The 17,529-nt window shown below is 40.9% G+C and overlaps 1 protein-coding gene across 2 annotated transcripts in view; it reads left to right on the top strand.

Moving 5' to 3' along the window:
- The window catches only part of MYH11 (myosin heavy chain 11), a 90,229-nt gene that overhangs the window by 45,585 nt on the left and 27,115 nt on the right, over positions 1-17,529 (top strand). For both annotated transcript variants that reach the window (XM_075830157.1, XM_075830158.1), the window contains exons 5-8: positions 8,209-8,311; positions 14,403-14,495; positions 15,643-15,706; positions 17,213-17,311. In XM_075830157.1, coding sequence (XP_075686272.1) covers positions 8,209-8,311; positions 14,403-14,495; positions 15,643-15,706; positions 17,213-17,311 — 359 coding nt within the window. The remainder of the gene's footprint in view (positions 1-8,208; positions 8,312-14,402; positions 14,496-15,642; positions 15,707-17,212; positions 17,312-17,529) is intronic.

Below are 17,529 nucleotides of genomic sequence, written 5' to 3'. Positions count from 1 at the left end.
TCCCACAGGATCTTTGTTTATATCGGTATAATACAGAACACATTACACACAGGGATATATGGTGCATGTGTCCCCCACATTATGTCCTACACGGCTAGACCAGTCATTGGAAACTGGTAAATACTGATTTTTACTCTGTCACTAGCAGGGGCGTAACTAGGAAAGACTGGGCCACATAGCAAACTTTTGACTGGGGCCCCCCCTCCCCTGGGAGTCACACAACCCCCCCTTGTAGATAGTGCCTTTTTTACAGCCCCCCCCTGTAGATAACGCCATGCAGCCCCCCTGTAGATAACGCCATACAGCCCCCCCCTGTAGAGAACGCCATACAGCCCCCTTTGTAGATATCTGCAGAGGGGGACTGTATGGCGTTATCTACATGGGGGACTGTATGGCGTTATCTACAGGGGGGACTGTGTGGCATTATCTACAGGGGGACTGTGTGGCGTTATCTACAGGGGGGACTGTGTGGCGTTATCTACAGGGGGGACTGTGTGGTGTTATCTACAGGGGGGACTGTATGGCGTTATCTACAGGGGGGACTGTATGGCATTATCTACAGGGGGGACTGTGTAGCGTTATCTACAGGGGGGACTGTATGGCGTTATCTACAGGGGGGACTGTATGGTGTTATCTACAGGGGGGACTGTGTGGCGTTATCTACAGGGGGGACTGTGTGAAGTTATCTACAGGGGGGACTGTGTGGCGTTATCTACAGGGGGGACTGTATGGTGTTATCTACAGGGGGGACTGTATGGCATTATCTACAAGGGGGACTGTATGGCATTACAGTGAAGGAAATAAGTATTTGATCCCTTGCTGATTTTGTAAGTTTGCCCACTGTCAAAGACATGAACAGTCTAGAATTTTTAGGCTAGGTTAATTTTACCAGTGAGAGATAGATTATATTAAAAAAAAAAAAAAAAATCACATTGTCAAAATTATATATATATTTATTTGCATTGTGCACAGAGAAATAAGTATTTGATCCCTTTGGCAAACAAGACTTAATACTTGGTGGCAAAACCCTTGTTGGCGAGCACAGCAGTCAGACATTTTTAGTGGTTGATGATGAGGTTTGCACACATGTTAGATGGAATTTTGGCCCACTCCTCTTTGCAGATCATCTGTAAATCATTAAGATTTCGAGGCTGTCGCTTGGCAACTCGGATCTTCAGCTCCCTCCATAAGTTTTCGATGGGATTAAGGTCTGGAGACTGGCTAGGCCACTCCATGACCTTAATGTGCTTCTTTTTGAGCCACTCCTTTGTTGCCTTGGCTGTATGTTTCGGGTAATTGTCGTGCTGGAAGACCCAGCCACGAGCCATTTTTAATGTCCTGGTGGAGGGAAGGAGGTTGTCACTCAGGATTTGACGGTACATGGCTCCATCCATTCTCCCATTGATGCGGTGAAATAGTCCTGTGCCCTTAGCAGAGAAACACCCCCAAAACATAATGTTTCCACCTCCATGCTTGACAGTGGGGACAGTGTTCTTTGGGTCATAGGCAGCATTTCTCTTCCTCCAAAAACGGCGAGTTGAGTTAATGCCAAAGAGCTCAATTTTAGTCTCATCTGACCACAGCACCTTCTCCCAATCACTCTCAGAATCATCCAGATGTTCATTTGCAAACTTCAGACGGGCCTGTACATGTGCTTTCTTGAGCAGGGGGACCTTGCGGGCACTGCAGGATTTTAATCCATTACGGCGTAATGTGTTACCAATGGTTTTCTTGGTGACTGTGGTCCCAGCTGCCTTGAGATCATTAACAAGTTCCCCCCGTGTAGTTTTCAGCTGAGCTCTCACCTTCCTCAGGATCAAGGATACCCCACGAGGTGAGATTTTGCATGGAGCCCCAGATCGATGTTGATTCACAGTCATTTTGTATGTCTTCCATTTTCTTACTATTGCACCAACAGTTGTCTCTTTCTCACCCAGCGTCTTACTTATGGTTTTGTAGCCCATTCCAGCCTTGTGCAGGTCTATGATCTTGTCCCTGACATCCTTAGAAAGCTCTTTGGTCTTGCCCATGTTGTAGAGGTTAGAGTCAGACTGATTAATTGAGTCTGTGGACAGGAGTCTTTTATACATGTGACCATGTAAGACAGCTGTCTTTAATGCAGGCACCAAGTTGATTTGGAGCGTGTAACTGGTCTGGAGGAGGCTGAACTCTTAATGGTTGGTAAGGGATCAAATACTTATTTCTCTGTGCACAATGCAAATAAATATATATAATTTTGACTATGTGATTTTCTTTTCTTTTTTTATATAATCTATCTCTCACTGGTAAAATTAATCTAGCCTAAAAATTCTAGACTGTTCATGACTTTGACAGTGGGCAAACTTACAAAATCAGCAAGGGATCAAATACTTATTTCCTCCACTGTATCTACAGGGGGGGCTGTATGGCGTTATCTACAGGGGGGACTGTGTGGCGTTATCTACAGGGGGGACTGTGTGGCGTTCTCTACAGAGGGGGCTGTATGGCGCTAACACCATACAGCCCCCACTGTAGAGAACGCCATACAGCCCCCCCTGCAGGGAACGCCATACAGCGCCCCCCCTGCAGGGAACGCCATACAGCGCCCCCCCTGCACGGAATGCCATACAGCGCCCCCCTGCAGGGAACGCCATACAGCGCCCCCCCTGCAGGGAACGCCATACAGCGCCCCCCCCCTGCAGGGAACGCCATACAGCCCCCCCTGCAGGGAACGCCATACAGCGCCCCCCCTGCAGAGAACGCCATACAGCGTCCCCAACCCCCCAAAAAAATGCGACCTACAATGTTGTTGTGTCCTACAAATAACATGCATCCCATATCCACAGGATAGGGGATACATGTGCGATCGCTGGCATTGATAGGGAGAACGGGGGACTGAAAGTCCTCTGAAGTTCTCCATGACTAACCTCTGACTTCCGGCGTCTGTGTTGGCAGCTCAATAAAAATGAAAGGAGCGCTGGTCAAGCATGCGCACAAGCGCGACCGGCGCTCCATTCATTTCTATGGAGAAGCCGACACAGAACTCGGAAGTCCGAGGTTTGTGATGGAGAACTTCAGGGGACTTTCAGTCCCCCGTTCTCCCTATCAATGCCAGCGATCACACATGTATCCCCTGTCCTGTGGATAGGGGATACTTGTCTTTTGTTTAATGGCAGAGCGGGGAGATACCTCCCTGCTCTGCCGTAGTGATCAGTGGCGTCCCGCTGTAGCAGCCATAGCGGCTGCTAGCGGAGCCTGCGGCCATGGTGGGGGCCCGTGCCGGTGGGCGACACGGGCCCCCTCATGCCGCGGGCCCCGTAGCAGCTCCTACGGCTGCTACGGCGGTAGTTACGCCACTGGTCACTAGTGTATTCTGCAACTGGCATTATCATCCTTAAAGGGCAATTCTCCTACATTTCTCTTCGGACATTACATATATACTGTATATCATCAGATAACATCAGTGAGGGTCATAAGCTGAGATCTCCCACTGTAGTCGTCTTCTTTTGACATGTCTGCTTGAGAAAAAATGAAAGGCTATGTACACCTTTGAAAACGATTTTTTATATATATATAGCAGAAAAATAAATGGCGACAGCACACTGCGAACACTAATGCCACCTAAGCCACTAAATATAAATAAATATGCATTACTGATAAATCTACTTACAAATAGGGACAAGGTGACCACGACAAGGCGACCTCTGTAAGGTGGGGACCTACTCTGCGCATACACCCAAAACTGGGACTAAGCCTACATATATATCTGGGGATGGTAGAAACCAGCATTAAACTAATTAAAATCACCCAGGGCAGAATGGGAGGAGTGCAAGAACAAAAATGGAGGCAGTCACTAACCCCACATATATGAATCACATAAACACGACAAAAATTTGAACAGCACATTCCAACAAAATGATACAAAACGTGTATGCAGGTGCAAAAACACCTGTGACTGCAAATATACAGCAGACAAAGAAATGGTGAAAGCACACTGCGGACACTAATGCCACCTAAACCACTAAATATAAATAAATATGCATTACTGCTAAATCTACTTACAAATAGGGAGGTTCTTAGTGCACATTTTGATCAAAAAGTGTTTGCCCACCTGCCACGACAAGGTGACCTCTGTAAGGTGGGAACCTACGCTGCACATACACCCAGAACGGTATAAAAATACAAATATACAAATGTCTATCAGTGTGTTACCTTTGTAATTCCGTTTTATTAAAAATTATTTTTACTTTTTGAAATACTGCTGCTTTGTATCCTGTATAAAGAGCAGCTGTATCTTGCGCTGAGACCTGAATCCGTCAGGTCAGGGGCACTGACGGGTCCAGTGGGTCGAGCTGTTACCGATCACATCTAAGTTATAAACACACTGACCTGACAGATTCAGATCTTAGCGCATGATACAGCTGCTCTGTATACAGGATACAAAGCAGCTGTATTTCAAAAAATGTAAATATTTTATAATAAAAAGTAATTAGAAAGTTGCACCAAACACACTGATAGACATTTGTATTAAAAAAAAAAAGTTTTCAATTTTGTACTTAGCCTTTAAAGGTTGAATTTCCATTTAAGTTACATTTTCACTTCATTATTGTGTTCTGCTATTAACTTTTTTTCATTCTTGATGTACTTTTGGAATGTGGACATTATGGGAAGGTATTTGATTGATTTTAAGGGTTGTCCATGATAGATTTTTATTACATGTCTAACATACGTCTAAATAATGTGGGCTTCCATGAACAAGTATACACCCCATCAATGTCCAGAAGAAAGGGGTCCTGGGGCTGAATTTATTTACATGCTTATATAATAGGTTAAAATATCTACCCCCTCTCTATGATCAAGGTAATGTAAGATACTGTACAATTGCACCCACCACAATATCATGGGGATTCGATTTAAACAAAATGCTTTCAAGGCTTCGTTCACATCTGCGTCAGGACTCTGTTCATGGGTTCTGTTGGAGCTTTCCGTCAGGGGAACCCATGAACAGAATCCAAACTGAAACAAACGGAAACCATAGGTTTCTGTTTGCATCACCATTGATTTCAATGGTGGCGGATCCCATGCAAATGGTTTCCGTTTGTCACCACTGTGCAAGGGTTCCAATGTTTTGACGGAATTAATACCGTAGTCAGTTTGGATTCCAGTCACGGGTTCTCCTGACGGAAAGCTCAGACGGAACCCATGAACTGAGTCCCTACGGAGGTGTGAACGAAGTCTAAGTATGGGAATGACATGTCAACTCTATTGATGTCAAGCCGAGGAGCTAATTTAAAGGGGTTTTCAAGTCCTACGAGCACTGCGGCTCCTTTAAAACGGCGGAGGTGGCAGGAGTCGGAACCCGTCCGGTGAGATATTGATGGCCTATCCTGAGAGTAGGCCATCAATTTTTTGAGGACTGAAAAACCCCTTTAATGTTCTTTTGTTATTTTCTGTAATTGTTGCAGAAGTTATCATAAAATGAAAGAAGCGATCACTATAAGGGTTCATGCACACTGGTGCAAAGACTGAACTCTGTGTGTATGGAGATGCTTTTAGGGGAGATGCCTCCATACATGTGGAGTCCGATGAAGCATGTCACAATGTTTTTCGTATGCCTCCATATGAAATCAGAGAAACACAGAGGTACTGCATAGGCTTCATACACCTATATGGCAGCCCCATTACAACTACATACAAAACTGAGCCATATTATGGCTGTGTGCATGAGCTCCAAGTATCTTGACATGATCTAAAGTATAAATCACTGACTAGAGTGCTTGTAATAAAGTAACTTTTTACACTTTGAAAGTACTTAGAGAAATGCTCATGTTACTTTATTGTATTATTTATGATGGGTTAACCTGATGTAAAGCGTTAGCAATTATTTTTATGTGCAGTAATAAAAAAGCAAAGAAAGATCACAATTTATAAAAAGAAAATCAGATTGAACTGCAACTAAAATAAATTCGGGAGCCAAATAATTCAGCTCTTAACCCCCTGCCATATGTGTGTATATAACTTGTAGGAGAAGTGTATACATTCATTCACTACTGAAAGCAATTTAGACAAACCATAACTCTAGTCTTTTCCACCACAAAAGTATAACAAAGTAACATAACATTTTATCACAACCACACGATCACACCTTATATAGAGATCTCAGGGTCTCTTTAACATCAGAGCAAGGGTGGGCAACCATCCAGCCTGTGCACCTCCAGTGGCACTATGTGGCTGGCACTGTAACGGGGGCAATGTGTGGCTGGTATTGTCATGGGGGCATAAACTGTTACTGTGTTATGCCTAGCACAGGCCTGACGGACAGTGCATAACTGCTATTCTCTCTTTGGTGCCCTTTAAATTCCTCTGTCATTCACTGCCACCTCAGGCCCTTCGCTAGTCACTATGCAGTTAAATGTTGGTATTTGACCTATAAGGTGTTATGACAGAGTAAGAGTACATCCACACAGGTCGGATATTCTACAGCCAAAATCCGCTGATCCAGTATCCGCTGGGAAATCTGCCTGAAAATCTGCACCAAATGGGGATTATTTTGTTTGAGATTTTTGGCCGACAGAAAAAAAGACTATATCCACCACATCCCCTGGCGCTCCCGTATCAATGCCTCCCTGCTCCCCTTGCCAGTCTCTGCACAGGCTGCCTTCTGTGATAATGTTTCATTAGATGTGACAGATGCACATCCCTGTAAATCGCCTGCAAATCCTAATGCTAAATCCGCAGCAATTTCACTTCAATTACAACATCAGCGCCGGGGAAGTGGAGCATAGTCTAATGCAATTATTAAAGGAACAATCCAGGAAAAAGTAATACAATTTGTTATACCTAGTGCAGGGCCTGAGGGGGAGGTGGTTTACAAGGATTCAAAAAACACCAAAGATAGTAGTCATGCTCCGCCCCCTTGCCCCCTTCACATAACGCAGTGTATCAGTTTTTTGCGGAGTCTTCCTTTAATTCTCATTATAGAAAGATAACGATGTTTTCTAAAAAAAAACAATAACATTAGTGAGAGCTACCTTAGACCGTTTTTTTTTTGTGCAGTTTGCTTTTCATTATGGAAAGGTCATCTTAGGTTAATTGTGGTAGAATTTGTGTGCTTGGAGTGACAGGTTTCTGTTAGTTATTTATTCAACTTGACAGCTAAACTAAAAGAAATTGAGACAAATAATTACTATAATAATTAGTAGATATTCCGTGTTTTGCGATATGACTCAAAAACACCGAATGTGGTTTCACTTTAAATTCTTATAATCTTGCATTAATAATTTGTCAGCTTTTAGAGGCATCTAAATGAAATGAACATAACATACTGTATAGATAGATAAGCTCTAAGCATATGTTGGTTACAGGCTAGGTAAAGTTTGGAAAACCAACTTCCCCCCATATTATATCAAATAGACTGCTCCATAATTATAGAACCATATCGAAGAAAAAGAGCTATAGCGTCTAAGTATGCAAGAATATATAAATTTTATTAATAGAAAATAACATACATTTAAAAACACATCATAAGAAGACTCTAGTACTAATACCGTGGTACACAATACAGCACAGGACAAAATTAGACAACGGAGTGGTATATTAGGGCAGACCCATATTCACTACCCATACAATAGAGTATATAGAGTATCTCATCCAAGTGGGTCATATACTGATGATTCTCAAAGTCCTCATGTTTATGTGGCAACAATGGATAAATACCTGGCCAAAATATAGTGATATAGGGAAAATCAGTAATTGTATGGTGAGCAGTTATAGTGATGCTGTCTTACCCATTCAAAAGTGAGAGTCTCACAACCCTTGGGGTTGTACTGTGGACCTCTCAGCACGGACATATCGTGAGACTCTCACTTTTGAATGGGTAATTCCGCAACTCCGGACCGTAATAAGACATGGCCGTACTTTCTACGGTCGTGTGCACGGCCCCATAGAAAAGAATGGGGCCGCAATTCTCCCGTGGATTTTCGGGGGAATTGCGGACGCAAAAACACGGTCGTGTGCATGAGGCCTTAGTGTAATGCACTGTGGAATATGTTGGTGATATACATATGATGAGATTATATATTGCTCATGACAACCAATCTATGGCCATGGCCAATCTTCGCTGAATGTTACCCTATTTCTAATGAAAATCATAAGTTGTAGACTGGACATTGTAAACTGCCGTGTGCATAAGCGCTAAATGGGATATCACAACTGGATTTTCTTTTTCAGAGGTGAATCTGGTGCTGGGAAGACAGAGAATACCAAGAAGGTCATCCAGTACCTGGCCGTGGTTGCATCATCACACAAGGGAAAGAAGGACACCACCATCACTGTAAGTACAGTCCATTAATAATGAATCAGTAATTTACAAAGCTTCTGATGTATGGTAACACTCAACAAACCCTCTTCACGGATGGAGCCTATAAAGAAAACATTGCAACTCCAGCCATTTGTTCTCCTGCCAAGTAACTGACATATTAAGAATACACAGCTACATTTCAATCTTCATGTTTATGCATAGCTAAAACTTTGTTTAATATACTTTGTGTAGTGACCCGGCACAATCTAGAGTGTGTCCCGTTGACAATGTCACTTGAATAATCTGAAGAAATATTTCTCCCACTAAATGTCATTATTTATTCTAAATTGTTTATGGAGACACTCGGGCATATAGAGACTTCGTATTTTATTTTGGCCGAAATGTTATAATTTTATATTGAGAAATACACAAGTAAACAATGCAGCGTCAAAAACATGTATTATATAAATGCTATATCCTTGAGCTGTCCTAATTCAAGTCCTTAAATAGGCACTGCACAAACTTTGCATAAATCAATAGTATAAGAATATAAGAAACTTTGTACTATATCGTGTTAGAGAAAAATGCTTCTTTCTCCACTAATCAGACTACTTTCCCCCCCAACCCCCTTCCAAAATTGTTCACAAAAATTATGACTTTCTCTGTCTTGTCTTACACAAAATGGGCTCTCAGCTCACTGAGGGATGAGGTTACATCTGCCCATAGAAGTCTATGGAGAGGGGAGGGGAAGGAGCAGAGTGATAGAAAGGAGAAAGACACAGACAGACGCGCTGTAGCTGCACATAGTAAGATTTATATCTCACCCCAGTGCTGGATTCTGAGCTACACTGCTCAATACTTTATACTGTATAATGTCCTCCATGCTGCTGCTGCAGCTTCTATATATATATTTGATAGATAGAGATAGGAGAGCAGGATTCACCTCTTCTCTATGTGCAGTGTATAGAAGACATGATAGTACTTAGACTTTACCCACTAGTTCAGAGAAACTATAAAAATAGAGTCTGCAAAGGGAAAACTGATAAAAAATGCAGAATACAAAACATGTAATGTGTAGAAGTAGTGTTATTCCTCATGTACACACATATGATAGCTTATTCTAAAAACTTATCTCAAAGTGTAGGTATGCTTTAAAGAGTAACGTCACTTTCAAAAAAACTTTTGATATGTCATCTAGACATATCAGGAGTGTTGATCGGTGGGGGTGCATGTGCTGACACCACCATCGCGGAAATCTAGGTGCTGAGCGCTCTGTATTATCGGCTGTGATTGTCAGTCCTTGTTAGGCTTGAGACGGCTCACATAGAACTTCCATGAGCCCATCTTCAGCCTAACAAGAAGCGACGATCACAGCCAAAGGGGTAGAGTGCTCAGCTAAGCGCTTCTGCAACTTCGATTTCGCGACAGTGGGGGTCTCAGCAATTGGATCCCAACCGATCCAAACTTCCGATGTCTTTATGACATATCCAAAGTTTTCTGAAAGAGCAGTCACATAAATATTCTCTATTTGTTAGTTACATATGTCGCTAGAAAAGCTGGTTGACAACCAATATGACTGCCATTGCATCTGCTACATGGATTATCACCAAACTTTCAAAGACTTCGAAAAGTCAAATCTGTATACATTGGTAAATCATACCCGTACCTATGTTATAAGAAAGGAGAAGCTCCACATTGGAGCAATTTTACAGATTACATAATACTCTCAATCTTAAGATTGTTATGTACTCCCCTCTAATAACCTGCAGATAATTTATCAGACCTGCTTGTCGATATTTTGTCATTGGACTACAGAAATTGATAGTGTTTGCTGACAGGCTGTTAGGGAATCTATAGGGGGAATTTAGGATTACATACCTGCCATTCAAGTAAATGGCTAATCATGTAACACCTGGACAAGCTGGGCCCGCCAAAGTGTGAGACGATCTATGTTAGCAGCTCATCACTCTGGGTCCTGATTGTGCCCCCCCCCATGACATCCATGTGCCATAATAGGGCATATAAAAAAGGGACGTCTTCATGAGATTTCATGCGACTGCCCCTTTAAGAAAAAATTGTAGCTAAAATTTAATATTTCCATGTTCCTTTAAATGTGATTAGAATAAATAGAGATACATGAGTCATATACTACCGCCTATAAGCTTTTATGCTAGAATTCACAGAATTGCCAGCTGTCCAGACTGAAAGGTTATAATGGGACTTACTGCTCTTGAGTGTTTTCGTCTTATATTATTTCTGTTAATTCTTTATTAAATTAGGGACAAAATGTATTTTATGCCATTTCTGTTTCTGACATTTGTTTTACCACATTATTCAACTACAGCAAGGCCCATCTTTTGCTTACGTGAGTAAATAGGTTGTGCAGTGTGTGTGTGTGTTAGCACTGAGTGGATATTTGCATGCTATTGTTGCACACTAGGAACCAGTGGTGGAGTAGAGATGGTGGTGGTGATATCTTGTTGTATCACACAGTGAAATGCAACAATAGCACTCGTGTTTGACACAAACTAGTAAAATGAATGAGCTTTGACTTGTCCAGAACTGTGATCGTCAACCAAATCAGAGGGGCTGTCTAAAAACCTAAAGATATTCTACAAGGTAACATAATGGGTAGGAAAATAGTGTCATTCTAGTAATACCACGCGTTTTTGTTCATTTGTATAGAAATGGCTGATAATCATTGATCTGAAGTCAAACCTCATCCAATCCTTTGTGTATTTTTGATACCTTTGGTTAACATTTTTTACAATCCTGAAAGAACCAGCAGCCTGATATTGGAAAACCAACGAACTGAAGTCGAAATTAAATGAACCTGCTGTGAATTTGTAGTGGGATTGCAATATAGTGTGCACCTTCTATACTGATACTTTGATGCATGACTGCATGATACTCTGCTTGCTGTGACTATGGTTTGTCTTTGAATATTACCATTTATATAGCTCTTTACACTAAAAAAGATTTTTGGGGCTGAGGGTGCAAATAAGTTATGCTTCTGGGGCTCCTCAGATTTATATATTGAATATAGGAATAAAGACAGATGTACTTTAAAGAGACTTTGTCACCAGTTTATAACTTCCCTATCTCCTACCTAATCTAATAGGCGCTTTGATGTAGATAACTACTGTTGTTGTTTTTTTTAAACGTTTATTATTGACCAGGTTGAAAATTTTTCAGTTTATGAATTTTATTTCTAAATGCCCAAATGGGTGTTTTTTTTTCTATCCACCAAGCGGGCGTTGTATAGAAAGTATATGACACTGACCAATCAGCGTCATACACTTCTCTTCATTCCAGCTTGATTCACAGCAAAGCGTTATCTCGCGAGATCACGCTGTGACTTCACTTGCTCCCGCAGGTCCTTCACCGGAGCAACGGAAGACTGAACCAACATCACCTCCAAGACGTTTATCCGAATCTGCAGCTGCGCTGTACTGTGAATCAAGCTGGGCTGGAATGAAGAGAAGAGTAGTTATCTTCATCAAAGATTAGATTAGGTAGGAGATAGGGAAGTTATAAACTGGTGACAGAGCCTCATTAAATTACGGATATCTGAAAGAGTAAATGAAGAGGGTGCTAAGCATGTCCATAGATAGGGGGGCTGCACATAACTTCTGCCTGCTCAGCTAAGTAGACTGTGCATTGTGACATTCTCCCTGTTCCCAAAGATCCTCATCTCAGTCAGACTCTACCGGATGTAACCTCCAAATGTTTGTGAATAGGCGGAAGCTATAAATTATCCCCAATCTGTGGTTTGAGGGATGTTTAGATTGCCTGTTTATCTCCTGCTTTGTAACATGCCCTTTAAGTATAGAGTATTGTTTTAAATCTGTCGTGGATAATGTGAATAGCGCGCACAGTTTGTTTCTGCTCCAGCTATTGTGGAATGGAAATTTCATGCAGTTCTCTCATGCTGAGCATGGGTTAAAGGAGCACTCCCACAAAATGTTTTATTCTGTGGCCCATTAGAGAGGCACATTATGTAAATTGGGGTGAAGGCAATCTTCTTACCAGTGGCTGAATTTGTGAGTTATCCCCTTCCTTCTGGTCCTCAGATGTGCTCATGTGACCAGCAACAGTCATAATGTGCCTTTCCAACAGGCCAGAGAATAATATTTTTTGTGGGAGTGCTTCTTTAACACATGATTACGTCATGAAAACATTGCACATTACATCACTTGAGGTTAGAGTCACATCTAATTTATAAAACGGTGTTACGGCATGTTCACACGGCGCTAAAAAACCCAAAACGTGTAATCGTGTCAAATACACTAGTTTCTTGTGAAGCACTTTTTAAAATACAGGCGTTTTTGATGTGTTTTCCACGTGTTTTTTTATTCGTTTTGTGGGCGCTTTTTGGTGCGCATTCAGGACTCCCATTGACTATGGTAACATTTGGGGAAACTTAATGAATCTGTTTTTTTTTTCACATATTTTGGCTTGTAAAATGTGCCAAAATACACGTCAAATACATGTTGTGTGAACAGGGCCTTATGATTTAATGGGGAGATCCCAACAAGTGGTCTATGAACCCCATGTGACTCGGCACAGCTTCATTTTTTATATGGGACATTCACTCATCTTCCTGTCCCTCCTCTGACTGGGACAGTTTCAGCAATTTTTTTTCAAAAAGGAAAAATAACCAATATTAATTTATTATTAGCTCACTGGGTTTGATTTATTCTAGAAGGCAGGTGCTTACAGTCAGAAGAGGTTGACAAGTGACTTTTTCCCGGCACAGCTTGCCCAATGAGTCTCATTATATTCAAAGACAATGAACCAATGCTACCTACTGTATATCCGAGGTAATATGAATATGCTATAGAGCAGAGGTGGCCAACTAGTTGCCTTTTAGACACCATAATATTGGCTAGCAAGAGCCTTAATCATGAAAGCATAGAAGCACATGCCACGGGAAATTGTCAGATGTTAGCCCCACATTAACCCAACACCCTATTATAATGGCCACACCATCCTAACTAGTTATAATTTCAAGACAATGTCAGCTTTAATCAGGCAAAGATGTTCCTACATTGTTCCAATATAGCAGTGCCCAGAGCAGACTGTTTCCACACGGGTGCCACATAGTACCTACACAGTGGTGCCACCCTGCAGGTATACCCAAATGTTGTCAATGGATAAGAGTGATACAAAAAGTAGCACTAGTACAATACAATTACCCATATAATTGACCCCACTACATAGTAGTGCCCATAAAATAGTTCCTATCACATAGAAGGGCCCACAGAGCAAATAGGCCATTTAAAAATGCCACACTGTATTCTAAACTCTTGCTTGACATGGAGTGGGAAAGATTCCGCCAGTTCTGTTTCTTGACTGATGGGTAAAGACATCAATGTATTCTGTATTATTATGTATTGATTGGGTGATAGCACTAAACAATAAAAATGAGAAAAACACACCTACATACACACACTAGCTATGTAGCAGTGCCTGCATTTACCAACTGATTACTTTTGCCCTCAATTTGCATGGCGTGCTGTGTACCATTTATATTCTTATTACACTGCTTGTGTATCTGTGCATGCAAAATCAATGACATTGATTTTTTTCCTGTTGCAGGCTAAGTATCGCTGCGATTAGCATTATTGTTTGCAAATATTGTAGAAAACATTCAGAAGAAAGAAGGGTTAAGCAGGGCTGCTTTAAAGCTTGGCGATATGCATTATCTCATAACATGGTCCAATCCTATGTATAGGTCAGAAAATAAGAAGATCCTGCATGTTTCTTGTCTGATATTAGTATTTGCCAAGAATACCAATTATTAATCTCTGGTTTTGTGCCAAGTCCAATCAGGGCATCTCGGTAATGATACTTAGCAGATGCTGCGCTTGGTCTTTGATCTATGAACATTACAGTACTTACTATATTATAGCGGCTGCTCTAGACTTCATGCTACAATAGAGTTCATAATTGCAATCCACCAGCACATCAAGCAATTCTCTCAAAGGAGTAAGTGACCTTTGACCACTCATTAAAATTCATATATTATAGGTATTTCGGGCTAGAACCTTAACCTGCAAGAATGTATACATCATTTCATTTGTTGATTTCTGTTCATGACACTGGTTTATATAAATTCCAGGGAGAGCTGGAAAAGCAGCTTCTTCAAGCTAATCCCATCCTTGAAGCTTTTGGTAATGCCAAAACTGTGAAAAATGACAACTCATCCCGATTTGTAAGTATCAAGCAAGTACCTTTATTAAGAAACTAAGATCATTTTAGTTGAAAAATATAGAACATACTTGAAAATATGTATAATTCCAAAAATATTCTAGATAATATATCCTATCTGTTAGGAAGCGGCTGATAATTTCAGGTATGTAACTGGACATTCCTAGATCCTATAGATCATTTTTGCTATGAGGGTTAGAGAGAAAAAAAAAAAGAAAATACCCTTTCCATTCCCTTTGCAATCCTTGCCTGCACTGTTCTATCCTTATTGCTTGGCATGGACTTGGGCATAATTAAAGGGATTATGTGGTGACCGAAAAGTATTAGCAGTGTACTCACTGTACACTTTCTAATATACATTCCAGCCGTACTCTATGTAATCGCTGTACTACTACAGCGATTACATAGAGTACTGCGGGGCCGGTCACATGACGAAGAGTCGTGTCATCATGAAGGTCAACTGTGCAACTAGAATTCCGGTCCCCCGGCAGCGCTATAAAAATCTATTAAAATCTCATAATTAGCGCAAACGGGACCGGAATGTATATTAGCGAGTGTACTCATATACTGCAGTGAGTACACTGCTAATACTTTTCGGTCCCCACATAACCCCTTTAAGGCCAGTCTCACTTCTACAGTGGTGATACTGGTTTCACTGGTGATTTTCTCCATCCCCACAGTGATGGGATCTGGCATAGAAGGAGCACTAAAGCAAGGCACTAGGGAAGTAGGTGCAACATCACAGGCCTCTCATTTTCTCTACCTACATGTCCCTGTATGTATACTTTATAGTATGAAGGGAGAATTAATATGAACTCAGATTGTGAATCATTGCATGATGTGTTACGCATCTGAGATAAGTAAGCTACTGTGTTACTAGGCCCCCTCAGGTGCCAGGCCATGGATTGGGAAAATAAAAGGATGTAAACCCATAAAATATTAGCACCTAGTAAGTACTTTTCTTAAATGTACTGATTGTTATAGATTTAACAATGATAGTCGTCATAAGTCCTAGTTAATATTATTCTGTATTAAAAGGCAGATGAAAACCCCCTAGTATGTCACTGCTTCCTTTTGAAACATCATCAATTTTACAATTATATATCAATATTTGTTTGATTTTTTTAATATTTCAATCATTATTTGTCTAGGGTAAATTTATTCGTATCAACTTTGATGTTTCTGGATTCATTGTTGGAGCAAACATCGAAACTTGTATCCTTTTCAGTCTGCTACAGACGATTCCTGGAGGACCCAGGCAGCCTGTTAGGTAAACACATAGGATTTAAATGTCTAACTAAGGCAAATATCCACAGGAGAGAGAGATATAAACATCTAGAAATGTGGACAATGTTTACAGAGACACTAAATATTCGGTTTCTTTAATTCCAAGAGGTGCTTACCCCAGCTATCTTCTGAGCCAGAGTATTCTTAGCTTTGAATTAAATCGTCTTGTCTTGACATCTCAGTTCTTATGACATAATCATTAATCATTTTGTCATAAGATAGATTTTTATGTAAACTCTTAAAAAGTCATTTTAATTAAAAAAATACAAGACCAGTAAAATTAGGGAAAAAGTTGAAGTAGTTAAACTTAATTTGAAGTCTTTTTTTTTTATTGAAGATGTGTGAAGTTGCTAGTCAGCAGCAGTCAATAGAAGTTTATAGGAAAAAAAAAATAGGAATCCACAGATTATAGTATACCTGCCATACACATATACAGTAGATGTCTTTCCGACTGATCGTTTGATAGATATCTCCCTGTTGAAGTGCTTAGTAGATCAGAAGCCTCAACAGTTTTTCATACGCTTTGTTATTCTCACCCGAGTGTTGCATCAAGCCAAGATATTCCATTGTGTATGGCATTGTGTACAGAAATGGAAATATAGCCCGGCTGGGGTTAGAAATTGGCACGAATTCAACCCTTAAAGTAACACTCAAGGCTAAGTATATTGTAGAGAAACAATGTAGTGTCACGTGCCGCCCCTCATAACTTGCCTAGAAACTTCCTTTCAGTAATTCATCCAGTCCTGCAAATAACAAATATTCAGATAAATAGATTCTTGGCTACACCCTTAAAGAGGTGTTCCTATCATGTAATGGTATGGGATATCACTAGGATATTCCATAACATTATTATCGGTGGGGGTCTGACCTCTGGGACTTCCACTGATTTTAGATTTTAGCCCATCCAAGTGTTTGGGGATGTGTTGCCGTTCCCTGCACAGTGAGTGGCCCTGTGAGTGGCTTCTGTGCAGGAAAAAACTTTGAAGAATGTGCAGCGCTTAACTTGTACTGTAGCCTCTTCATTCTGAGAATTGTGGGGTTCCCAGAGGTCAGAGAATGGCATATCCACTATTACAAGTGATGGCATATTCACGTGATATGCCATCACTTGTGGGAAATACCCTTTAAATGCTGACAAGAATAACTAAAACAACTCAAACAGAACAGGGCAAAAGTGGTAGGTATAAGATTTCCAAACTTAGAATAAATAGGTCACTTATCCCTGACTGTTGGCTTCCACGCGGGATGGATTGCACAGAGATGTTTGGTGCGGAGGTTAAATACCGGCAGACCATTCCTTATAAGAGCTAATAGGATTTTGGCATAATGTGTCACTGTATAAACAAGCACTAAATTCCAGCTTGTATTCCATCAAGTTATTTTCTAAAGTGGTTTTCTGTTGATGTAATGTTTGGTTCCTTAATAATGAAACAGATTTGCTTGAAAAATCTCGTGCTATCCGTCAAGCTAAAGAGGAGAGGACTTTCCACATTTTTTACTATTTGCTTCAAGGAGCTAAGCCAGCATGGAAGGGTATGTACGGTGCATACACAGTCATCTGTCTGTCAAAGTACTGGGACCCAGTCATCAGGGATGTTGGTGGGATGGTTCTCCATAACAGCTTTAGCCACAATACCCCCAGATAGGTGCTAATCACAATACCCATACAATATCAGAAATGTACCTCCTCCACCGTTCTGTGTTGCTGTCTTCCTTCCTGCAGTGACCAATCAATGGACAATTTAAAAAAA

The sequence above is a fragment of the Rhinoderma darwinii genome, chromosome 6 (assembly GCF_050947455.1).
Source record: "Rhinoderma darwinii isolate aRhiDar2 chromosome 6, aRhiDar2.hap1, whole genome shotgun sequence".
In the NCBI taxonomy this organism is placed as follows: domain Eukaryota; kingdom Metazoa; phylum Chordata; class Amphibia; order Anura; family Rhinodermatidae; genus Rhinoderma; species Rhinoderma darwinii.
The sequence above is the reverse complement of the archived record's forward strand: the minus strand, read 5'-3'. Positions and strand labels throughout refer to the sequence as shown.